The sequence below is a fragment of the Perca fluviatilis genome, chromosome 4, assembly GCF_010015445.1.
Source record: "Perca fluviatilis chromosome 4, GENO_Pfluv_1.0, whole genome shotgun sequence".
NCBI classification, from domain to species: domain Eukaryota; kingdom Metazoa; phylum Chordata; class Actinopteri; order Perciformes; family Percidae; genus Perca; species Perca fluviatilis.
The window spans coordinates 16,117,594-16,128,895 of NC_053115.1; the positions used below are offsets into that span (position 1 = coordinate 16,117,594).

The window sequence follows — 11,302 nt, forward strand, 5'->3', positions numbered from 1 at the left end:
CCGTAGCGTCGCGGCAGAGACAAACGTCGGCTTTCTGAGGAACTCAAATCTGCTTCAGACTGAAACACTTTTACATTAATTTTACATGAACTAATCGACTGTACAGCTTACATTACTGCTGATCATTTCCCAAATGATATCACACTTATTATCCTACATGGCTTTGTTGAATACTCAATTCTGATTGGTTATTTCTGAAGAGCCAACGGCTGCTATGAATAACAGGCCATTGCTATGGATGCAGTTCTGCTCCTAGACTCTGGAGGACCATTTTTGAATCAATAATATAATTTTTAAACTTTTAGATTTTGTGTCATATTAGGCCTATTGATTTTGTAAGTAGCCACGTAATAAGCGACGTAATGTAGAGCGAGCGGGTCATTATTGCGAGTTAAACCCCTTCAGGGTGATTCAAGTCCTGCGTCACCCTGTCAGGGTTTAATTTGCAGTAATGACCCGCTCGCTCTACATTAGCCCTTATTTGATTACATCACAACATGTTTACTATGCAGGCTTTCACTTGTTTTTTGAGCATTTTTATCCTGGTATTAAAATCAACATTCACAGGCCTGATTTAAACCTGATTGAGATAATATTAATATTTCACATTGAAAGTCTTTTATTTGTGTCAGAGTTTCAGTTATTGTTATGTAGTAATACAGTTAAAACATGTGATATGATTTAAAAGATTTTGCACTGCACTACCACACAATGATAGTGTTTCTTTGACCGTAAAGCAGATGTGATGTGTTCCCTGTGATTACTTACTTATTTACAGCTAGTTTGTAGGTTAGTTTTCATAACAATCACATTTACAAAATTAGCAATGATGTAAAATATACACCATTTATTGTAAAAGGGTTCATGTGTTAAAGGAAATGTCTTATGTCACTGTGAGAATTGCATCATGTAACAGATAATGAGGCCAATTTCAAGATAATAGTATTATCCAATGAGCAGATGCAACTGCTTAAGTAATTGTGCGAACATATGGCTCAACCTGCTCAATTTCTGTCAACAGCACTAATCTCCACTGCTCAGTGAAGTAACCTGTTTATTAGAAAGTGGTGGTTTGTGTCAACAAGGGTTACCGGGGTAACTAGAATGCCTTAATACTGTAGTAGAGAATTACTAAAAAAGGTTAGGATGAGTGTTATGAAAGATTATTTGACAGTTAAATAAATATAACTACTATGGCAGCTTTTGTTAATGGGTAGATGTTGTTGTGTTTTTTTTAAGTTTGTAGAATCCCTCCAGAAGGGAAATAAGTTTTCTTAGTCATCGCTACTAGTTTTATGTTTTTTTTATTATTATTATCAACAGTATGCAATGGCCACCAGATTATTAGCTTTTTTGTGACAGGTAGCAAATAGAAAGCATGGATTATCTGACTCAGGCAGGATGGTAGAGGTGGTGATTAAAAGTGATGATATAGAGGCTAATAGAAAGTTGTATTCTACATGTTCCCCCCTTGTTCGGCTGCACAGATGAAGGTACAGTGGCGTATACCCCAAAAACTCTTAAAGGAATAGTCTGGCATTTCGGGCAATACTATAAATTAATACTTTAATACATTCTTGCAGAGATTTAAATGAAAACATTGATACCACTCTCATGTCTGTACGGTAAATATGAAGCTACAGCCAGCTGGCGGTTAGCTTAGCTTAAGTTAGCTTTCCCCCTGTTTCCAGTCTTAATGCTAAGCTAAGCTAACCGGCTGCTGGCTGTAGCTTCATTCCATACACAAATGAAAGTGGTATCAATCTTCTCATCTTGCAAGAAAGTGCATACGCATATTACTTAAAATGTATCCAGTGATACACAAGGATGCATAGAAAGCTACAGAGCATTTGATGCAGAGAATATACACCTAAGATAGTTATCATAATGATACAAAGGAACAAATAGGTGTTACTGACATTGCAGATTTTCATTATCTTAATTAAATGTCTAACAGTGTGTTCATGAAGAAGGTCATTTGTATCTGTTCAGTGTGGTACCTTGTCCCAGTGTGGAACAAAGGACAGCACAATTAGCCAAACAATAAAAAAAATACTAATTTTATATCTGTTCTTATTATGAAGACTTAAATATTGAATAATGGATATTGAATAGAAGGAGCAGATGGGATAATGAACTTGATCTCTTTATTTCTTACGAGTATAAATGTTGACCAGCTCAAAGAAAGCGCTTTAGCTAAAAATATATTCATAACTGGGATAACAGTATCCATATTATGATCCAGGTGATATAGTAAAAGAAAAAACAGGCAGTGAAAATAAATTATCTGAATAACAATAACAATTATAATAACAATAATTATAATAAACAGTGTCAAATTAGGGTTCATAAACCTTTTTGTTTGCTCTCTTTCGTTTGTGAAAATTCCTTTAAAATTGTCCATAAGCAAAAAAAAATCCAGCATATTTTCATTAATGTTGCAAACGGGATTTCCCCTGCCGGCCCCCTCTTCGGTCTCACACATTTACAATATTCACAGTTACTATAAACCTGTTCGGCACATATTGAGCTCCACTGCAGTCAGTCAGGCTGTCAGTGGGGACAAAACTATGAGGTGCAATGACATTTTTGTGTTTACATGTGGGTGCCTGGCAGACGGGAAGCAGAATATTCCTCTCTGTCTTCCTCCATCAAAATAGGTACCTATAGATAAGGAGTAAAACGGTCATTTCCTCCCATGATTCACCTGTTCGCCAACATACCATTGGCATAATTAATCAAGAGACAATCAAGATGAAGACACACAAACTGCATGTCTGTAGCATAACATAAAAACTGTCCTCTAGTTAGACCCTCATCTCCATTCACACAACCATCTCAGGTTCTCCCAGCGTTCCTATATGTTAACCACTCTCCTCACCCTCTCAGCCCATGGCCGTCACCATGTTAGAGTGGTGCGGGTGCCCAAAGGAAGGGTGTATCGGGGTGGGCGTGGGAAGCATGTGTCCAGCGTGGCCAAAATGTGGCAAGTGGCCCATGGACATGTGTCCGGCCAGAGAGCTGAAGGGAGAGCTCTTGTCGTGCAGGCTTTTGGAAAACTCCTCGTAGCTGTCGCAGCCCCGCTTGCTCTTTTTTGACTTGTTGGACATTTTTCGGTTGCGTGTCTGTATCCCCTCCTTTTTCATGGTCAGAGGCCGGTTCACCTGTTTAAAGAGGGAGAAGTGAGGGGATAAGTGATCTCGTTCAAGTTTGGAGGGAAAGTTCAAACCAAGAAACTATGAATTTTATAGATGTAATCAAATACATTTTGCATGGACATGGAATATATACATTTGTTTGGTAAGTCCTTAAAGGATAATAAATATCCTATATTTTTGTTATTGTTAACAAATCCCATGAAAAGACCAAAACCATTTATGCATTAGTCCATCCCGCAATGCTTTCCTACTTCCCCATCCTGTCCGTGGCACTCAGCCTCAAACTCATTGGAGCCTACTAAGAATGTAAATCTTAATTTAAAAATTGCTTACAAGTGTATATTTTCAATTTAAAAAAAAAAAGCCAAAAGAATTCCCTGAAACAGCTAGGCACTGTAGTCTGTGACAAACATCACTCAAAGAGGAGTAAATAGGAACTAGTTTCAGTTGTGGATTAATACACATTTGGTGCTCTAGTAAGTAGAGTATATCTGGGACCAGAACGGTGTATGTGGAACTGTGTGGCTCGTTTATGTTTTTTAATAGTTTTTGGACAACAATGCTGTCTATGGCACAATAAAATAAGCTGTAACAGGCTTTGGCTACGCAGACAATACTTGTTTGTGGGATTTGATATAGGATTTGTTGACAATAGAGAAAATATAAAATATCATCAGATTCATTCTTTAAAAATATGCATCCGGAGCACCTATTATCTTTTTTGATGCCTCCAGTCTAAATGCTATTCATATGGAGCCTTGTGGCAGTCCCACTCAACAACAGTCCCACCATTGTGACTCCCAGGGGGATTACGCCTACCATGGAAACAATAAAGCACAAAGAAAGAAAACACCAACGAGTCCAACAGTGTCTGAGAGTAAAACAGCCCTCTCTCTCTCTCACTCTCTTTTCTGCCTCTCTTATCCCTCAAGAATCAGTGTGACCTGCCTGCCTACTTCCCGTCTACTTGACCCTGTCGGGCCCAACTTGGCGATCAGCAGTCAAAGACTTACATTATGCAGTTTATAGTAGAGGCCGCAGGCATTGCACACCGGGTCTCCATTTGCATTGCGCCTCCAGAGTGTGGTAGTGGTCGTCTGACAGTTAGCACAACAGGTGCCTGCTCGTCTGGCAGCAGACTGTGGAAAGATATCAAGCTTTAATTAGAGTTCAACAGCCCAAGCAGACACAGCACGGGTCAGTTTAAGAATGCATTTAAGAATATATTTCAGTATGTACAATGTATGAGGCTAGTTTAACTTTCTATTCTATTGACTTAAACTGTTTCATGACATTAGGGCCACAACTAATGAATATATATATACATATATATATAATATATTTATATATATTATTTAATATATTAATTGTTTGGCTTATAAAACCTCAGCAAATTGCGAAGAAAATGCCCATTACCAGAATGTGTTGCCAGAGGCAATGGTGACGTTCTCAAATGTCTTGTTTTGTCGGACCAACAGTCCAAACTGTTGAAAAATGACTTAAACACAATTATTGCCAATTAATTTCGAGTAATTAGCTAAAAGTTGCAGCTCTATGTTGACATGACCTATTGTAGACATTCAGAGTTACCTCCTCAATATTTGACGGCATATTTCAAATAAAAATAAGATGTCTCATAATTTGAAACAATATATTTGTTATTACAAATGCTCTATTCACATGCACAAAGCTCAGTACTGTAGCCTGCTAGTTTAAAATGATAAGTAAGGAGCCCTAACAGCCAGAGGCTCATGATGGACTCTTCAATTTCCAGGAAATACATTCATCTGCACCCTCATTCAAAATGTATTATCTAACAAAACATGAAATAATCATTTATTTATATAATCTTTTTTCTTCTTCTTAATAAATACTCTGAAAAGCAGGTGTCCGTGGTTGGTGCCCTGTTAGGTCAAACATCAGCTTCCATAACTTTCCCAATTTTCTTGTTCTTTCTCTGTTATGGGCGGAGAACTTGACCACTATGAAATGAGGTCTGAGCCTAAAGTTAGGAGTCAGGAGGAAACAGGCGCTGGCCCCGCTGCTTTATCTGGACCGGTCAGATATCCGGATAGGAAACAACTGGAAAGCTGCAACTGGCACTGAACACAAGACGCTCTGGAGCACTGCGAGCTACGGAAACCAGGCCTGATATATGGCTGTATTATAGGCTTAACAGAAGGCTGAAATTAACGCTCGTAGGCTAAATTTTGTGTGAAACAGACAGCTGTTTGCAGACGTTGTCTACAGGTCAGTAGGCCTATAGATTTAGACCTGTTTGTCGCAGCGATGTAGACTCACATCCGCCCGCATGCGTCAACAAAGTGACTCTGATTAGGTGAATATTATTTTATATATATATTTTTTTTTTTTCCTGAAAGTAATCCTAATGGTTTACTCTAAATTATAATCACAATATTCGCAAAATAATGTCTTGTCATTTAGTCCTACTTTACTTTGCTCACCGGTAGCCTCTGCTCGATTGACCTTTTTTTTGAGTGTGTGAAGTTGCGCACTTTTGTCGTGCGTTGCCATTTTAGATTAAATAATACTTCTTTAATGACAAAATGCTGCTTTCGTTAGAAGAAATACTGCTTTTGTTTCTATTGCATCGCCTTTTCTAAGTCCATTCGTCCAGGATTCCTTAAAAATAAAACAATTACAAAGTCTGGCCCACTGCCGTAGGCTACACAGTTATAGGCTGGGCCTACTACTGATTTAATCAGCAGTGTCTGTTGTCTCTGCAAATATTGTCTTCATTTATAGCTGCCTCTTGCTGCATCACACAACTACAAACACAACTGGTGCACAAGGTTATATAAATACAATGAGGCTGCAAATATTGCTTAACTTTGAAATTGAGAGAATTATCAAATAGTATGAATAATTATTGTAGCCAAAGTCCAATAGGCTAAATGTCAAACTGTTCATGCAATTGATGCAACTTGATGCTTGGTTTTTAAGTATTTATTTAAAATAAGATTTCACCCTTGAAAGACTCCCCTTTTTGTAAAAAAAAAAAAAAAAAAGTAAAGTTCTTTCTAGGTTTAGTGTGACATGAACACTGGTTTTTGAAGCAGTTCATGATGGAAATAACTCCAAAGCTGCTCTGTCCATTTAAGACTGTCACTGTCCTTAAAAAAAACATGTATCACCAAAATGTCAACTTTCAGTGACCTAGCAGCTTTGTAACAGTGTATTATCTATTATCACACAATCCAATGGACCAAAAAAATCTATCCAAAATGGACGCTTTATTTTTTTGTTTATTTAAAAAATAAATAAAAAAATCACCATCATGATCTGCTCTGCTGCTGAGATGTGAAAATAAAAACAAACTTTGACTTCAACATGTCGCCCTACACATAAAAACAAACTGAACACGTGTGTTGTTCTGAGGGATGGAGTGCTGGCCCTGCTATCAATGACAGTATCAGAAGGAGCAGTAATAATGATAAGAGAAATAACACCGATAGTCCCACTCTGCTAACAGCTCGAGCATTAAGGAGCAAGAGGTGAGCAAGCAACACAATTCCTGGAAACTGATTGGCAAAATATAACTTTCCTGGAATTGTACCTCCTCCCCCTCTCTGTCTCCCTCCACCTCACACTCTTTTTATTTACTGCCACCTCCAACACACACACACACACACACACACACACACACACACACACACACACACACACACACACACACACACACACACACACACACACACACACACACACACACTGCCCCTCTCTCTTATATACTGATGGGACTCACCAGTCTGCGTTTGGGTTTGATGAGTGGTCTGTTCTGGCCGTTCATCTTGTGGTACAGCCCACAGGCGTTGCACAGATAGTGTCCGGTGCTGTCACGTCTCCACAGAGGTGTAGAGGTGGCTCCGCAGTTTACACACTCACGGCCCTCTGGAGAAGAACACACAGTGACATCAGATTATAAGCAATGCATTTCCACAACCAACACGTTCAATTATAGATTAAAGTATGTGTTGTATCTAACTTTCTTATGACTTTTTCTTTGAGAGTAAAGAGAAAGAAACAGTGTCTGCATGTAGTAGCCTGGAATATAAAGTGACTCTGTTACAGTTGTGCATTAGCCTAAAACAGCTAAAAGTTGAAGAAGAATTTGCTGTAGAATCAGTAAATATAATTCCCTCTGTGCTGTCAAGCCAAACCAATGCTTCACTAATACAAAATACATGTCCTGTAAAAAATAAATTATTAGATGTGAGTTGAATGCCTTTTACCCTTTAAACAACAACCATTAAAGAAAAATAAATAATTCATGTCAATATTTTTAGGAAATATTTTAACTTAATAACAGCAATCATCTATTCATATTATAATACATTCATAAATCAGCATTTTGCAGCCAGTTAATATGTCTTACTTATTTAATAAAATAAGTGCAGTTCAGGTTACCCTGCACTATATCCCTGTTAATAAACTGGTTCAACACAATCAGGCTTAACTGGGAGCTCCTGGTCTGTAATCAAATAACAATCAGGACAATGTATTATGTAACAGAGATGTGACTCCTAGCCTAAATCCTGAGGTTTTTGGCTCTGTGCGCCTGCAGATCTTCCTTTCACACCTCTGAGCTGGCTCCAGTTCCCTGTTCTGCTGCAGCCAGCTCAGGCGTAATTACAGTCACGGTTAACAACAGAGGATTATCAAAGTCGCAAATCAAAGAGGACTGTTGAGTGCAGGTGTTGGCCTCCGCAAGAATTTATTGAAGAAAAAAGTATTATTATTATTATTATTATTATTAATATAATATTTAATATGTAATATTTAATATTATTATACAATTTCCAAAATAATAAAGAACCTTTATGGTGCTCAAATCACAGCCTGTACAGTAGACTGGCTGTGTTAAAGGTCATACAGAATAAATCAAAATAAATGAATCTGGTTACATTTGTAATATATTAAATGGCCTTTACAGGATTTTGAAATTTTAAACAGTAAATGGTTTATAATATATTATATTTCATAGCAAAAAAGATTGGCATTAAGGTTTTTGTTTTAATTTGTAGCTAAATGTTTTTCCTTCAAATAATTAACATTTTCCTTTCTTTGATCATTTGATAGGATCATCAAGAGTTGTGAGATAATAATATTATAGATCTGCTTAAAGTTGGCTCAGATTCATAAACCGCGTGTGTGTTTGTGTGTGTGCATTATCAAGACTATTTACAGAGTAGGCTAGTAGGCTATCTGAATTATACATGTGGCATATAAAAACAAAACGATTCAAATGGTTCGCTGTAACGTCAATAAACTAATCTTTGAGTATACCAGATAGACAAATATTATGTGCAGTATTGAGTGCCACAGGATATTTAAAAAATGCATTACGTTAGGCTACTTTGCTTGACTACTTTTAGTTTTAGCTTAGTTTAATTGCCACTGACTCGCTATAGAAAAGCAGACCTGTGATAAAATCGTTATATAAACTCAACTCAGAGACATCTAAGTCCAAATACTGTCTGAATATTGTCAGATTGAATTTCTTTTGTTTTGGGGCTGTAGTCTCTGGTGTGTTTGCAGTGCACTCACCGGTGCAGGACCGTGTCTTGCCTTTGTTCCTGGAGGTGTAGTTGGATGATGCTCCCAGCAGGCTACCCTGGTGAAACAGACTGCTGCCGTACTCATGTGCTGCTGGGAGAGAGTAAGGATATGTCGGAATGGGATGGTGGGTGGAGGGGGTCTGAGCGCTCATGGAGGCCAGGCTGCTCCTCAGCGGGCTGGAGCCCTCCATCTTCATCCCCTCCGATAACGACACTTGGTACTTGATAGATTCCTTCTCGTCCATGGTGGCGGTGGGAGACGCGGCCCCCGGGTCTGGTGATACGTCCTTTGGTGGTGTAGGGGGGAAAGTGTACAGATGCGGGCTGGAGTGGGACGGCGGCGTTAACGAGGATGCGGAGACCGTGTTTGAGTTGCTGCTGCACGGGTAGACTGCGGAGAGGCCGCCGGGGGACGCGGAGCCGGGGTGGTGCAGGCTGGGCTTGCTGAAGGGGCTGACGGCCCAGGCGTTGTGGTGGTGAGCCGACAGGGCTGCTTTCCCTCCGTCCAGCCAGGAAATCCCCGGGCTGTGGATGAGATGAGGCCGGCAGACCTGACTCCCCGTCAGACGAGCTGAGAAAAAACAAACAAAAGCAGACCTATTACAGCTACAGGTGATGAAACTCATGAAGATATGTGGTATGTATATGTGGTAAATTTGCATGCTATCGCATGCAAATTTGGATTCAAAACTAAGCGAGACTTGTTGATTCACTGGACACACTGGCCTGATTTAAACGTGTAAATAAATGCACAAAAATAGACCAGAATTAAATCAGTATGTCCTAGACCAAAAAACAAAACAAACACATTAGCCTAATTTAAGTATATATAATAATTAGGCAGCCTAATTTAATCTCAAGATATTTGTACTGGGATGAATGCCTAACAAATCTCGAATCATAAAAATTGTAGACTAATGTAAAATGTGACATGTGAACCAATTTATCTGACCCATAATCTAGCAGTGTATTTATGCAGTAGGCCATAAATGATTTTACATTTTAATTTACGTTTCAAAGGGCAGAAATCTGTCAGGTGTTTAATAATATGATATTAGGCTACTGACCTGACGGGCATCATAAGGACAAACCTAAACCACGTAGGCAATTGATTTCAGAAAACAAGTAGTATAATATGGCGTTACAGCTGATACTACAAGCCAACGACGAGTTTCTGTCTTGTAGCCTAAAGTTAAAGTTGCACCCTTGTGTTATAGCTCCATCTTACCGTGCGCTTGGCTGTAGGACACTCTGGCCCTGGCAGAGTTGTGGTAGTACGGGTTTCCTTGTGAGTCCAGGTGATTAAAGAAAACATCCACCTCATCCGGAGGCAGGAGCTGCGCCGTGGGCTCCATGTAGTTGTGCCCCAGGCCGTGGTGGTGAGAGTCCGGGTGTTGTCCGTTCAGCATGGCATGGTGATGCATCCAGCGGGGCTGATCAGCAGCCACTTCCATCTTTGTGGCTTTCTGTAGCGCGCTTAATGAGTAAACGAATATCCAGGGAGAGTTCACAGGGTGGTCTAAAGTAGGCCTATGTGTCTTTTACGAGATCTCCACTGTGTCCATTTACAGTAGACTTTGGATTTGTTCCTCTGACTTAAATTCCTCTTTTCTCCTGGACATCGAGTCGAGTTTGACACTGGAAACCTGAAACACGCAAACATCAGATGTTAATATTTTAAAGGCAGGGGCGATGAGCATCAGTTCTCTAAACGCAAAGCTCCTGTGGTGCATGTAGTGATGCAATTTAAGATGAAGAAAATCATCCCACCCACCATATTTACTACCACATCTTTTCTACTTACTCATCAACAAGCTATAGGCTACGCCTTTTCACAAATATCACTCAATAAGATGCTTCACTCAACATGACAATAGCACGCCGTACCTTTGCCAATGCTATATTTATCCACAGCGTCCGATCAGCTCGCGCCTCTTTGGAAAAATGTCCCTTTTTTTGTTGCTTCAGGTCCTCTCCAGTTCTCGCTGGTGTTTGTCAGAGTGAACTCCGTCCACTGGGACTATAAGCAACACGTATACTGTGGCTGACAGCGCGGGGCCAGGCTTGTCAAGCTCATGGGCGGAGTCTCTATTAAAGCTTTGACTCAGCCAATTGCACACCACCTCTACAAAACCTCCGAGGCGCCCCACACACACACACACACACCAGAAGATGCTTCTATAATACTGATATGGAGAAACATAGCCTGGCTGCTCGGGGCCAGGCCTATGACTTTGTTGTAGGCTACTTTATGGAATTGAAAGTTTCATCACCAGTGTATTATTACCTGCAGCATGATATAATATCCATTTAAAATGAATAGGCTGTTTTCAAACATAGCCTATGTTTGAAAACAGCCTATTATATAGCGTAGCCTATATCCCATATCCCTATATCCCTAAGCCTACAGCCTAGTCTACGCGGGGCCTATTTTTCATTAAGGGCACAACGTTGCAACCACAGACAAATGATTATACAAATACTATAACTGGTAAAATTGAAATTAAATAAAATTGTCACTGACACATGTAAATGAGCCAGTTTTGCAACTATGTCAGTATATCC

The 11,302-nt window shown here is 39.5% G+C and overlaps 1 protein-coding gene across 2 annotated transcripts; it reads right to left on the reverse strand.

Moving 5' to 3' along the window:
- Positions 1 to 2,130: 2,130 nt before the first annotated feature.
- On the reverse strand, positions 2,131 to 10,781 carry gata2b (GATA binding protein 2b). 2 transcript variants are annotated; one of them, XM_039799054.1, is made up of 6 exons: positions 10,625 to 10,781; positions 9,966 to 10,383; positions 8,727 to 9,308; positions 6,925 to 7,070; positions 4,172 to 4,297; positions 2,131 to 3,164 (listed from the first exon to the last, which is right to left on the reverse strand). In XM_039799054.1, the coding sequence occupies exons 2-6, from the start codon at positions 10,189 to 10,191 to the stop codon at positions 2,886 to 2,888; spliced, it is 1,359 nt and encodes a 452-aa protein (XP_039654988.1). In that variant the 5' UTR covers positions 10,192 to 10,383; positions 10,625 to 10,781; the 3' UTR covers positions 2,131 to 2,885. The 2 variants fall into 2 exon arrangements, with proteins under 2 accessions (XP_039654988.1, XP_039654987.1); XM_039799053.1 differs by having other exon boundaries at positions 4,172 to 4,315.
- Positions 10,782 to 11,302: the final 521 nt, after the last annotated feature.

Coding starts and splice junctions, on each gene's coding strand:
- gata2b (XM_039799053.1), bottom strand. CDS start 10,191: ATGGAAGTGGCTGCTGATCAGCCCCGCTGGATGCATCACCATGCCATG. Junction 4,316..6,924: donor TCAAACCCAAACGCAGACTG/GTGAGTCCCATC, acceptor CTCTAATTAAAG/CTTGATATCTTTCCACAGTC. Junction 3,165..4,171: donor TCTACTATAAACTGCATAAT/GTAAGTCTTTGA, acceptor CTCTTTAAACAG/GTGAACCGGCCTCTGACCAT.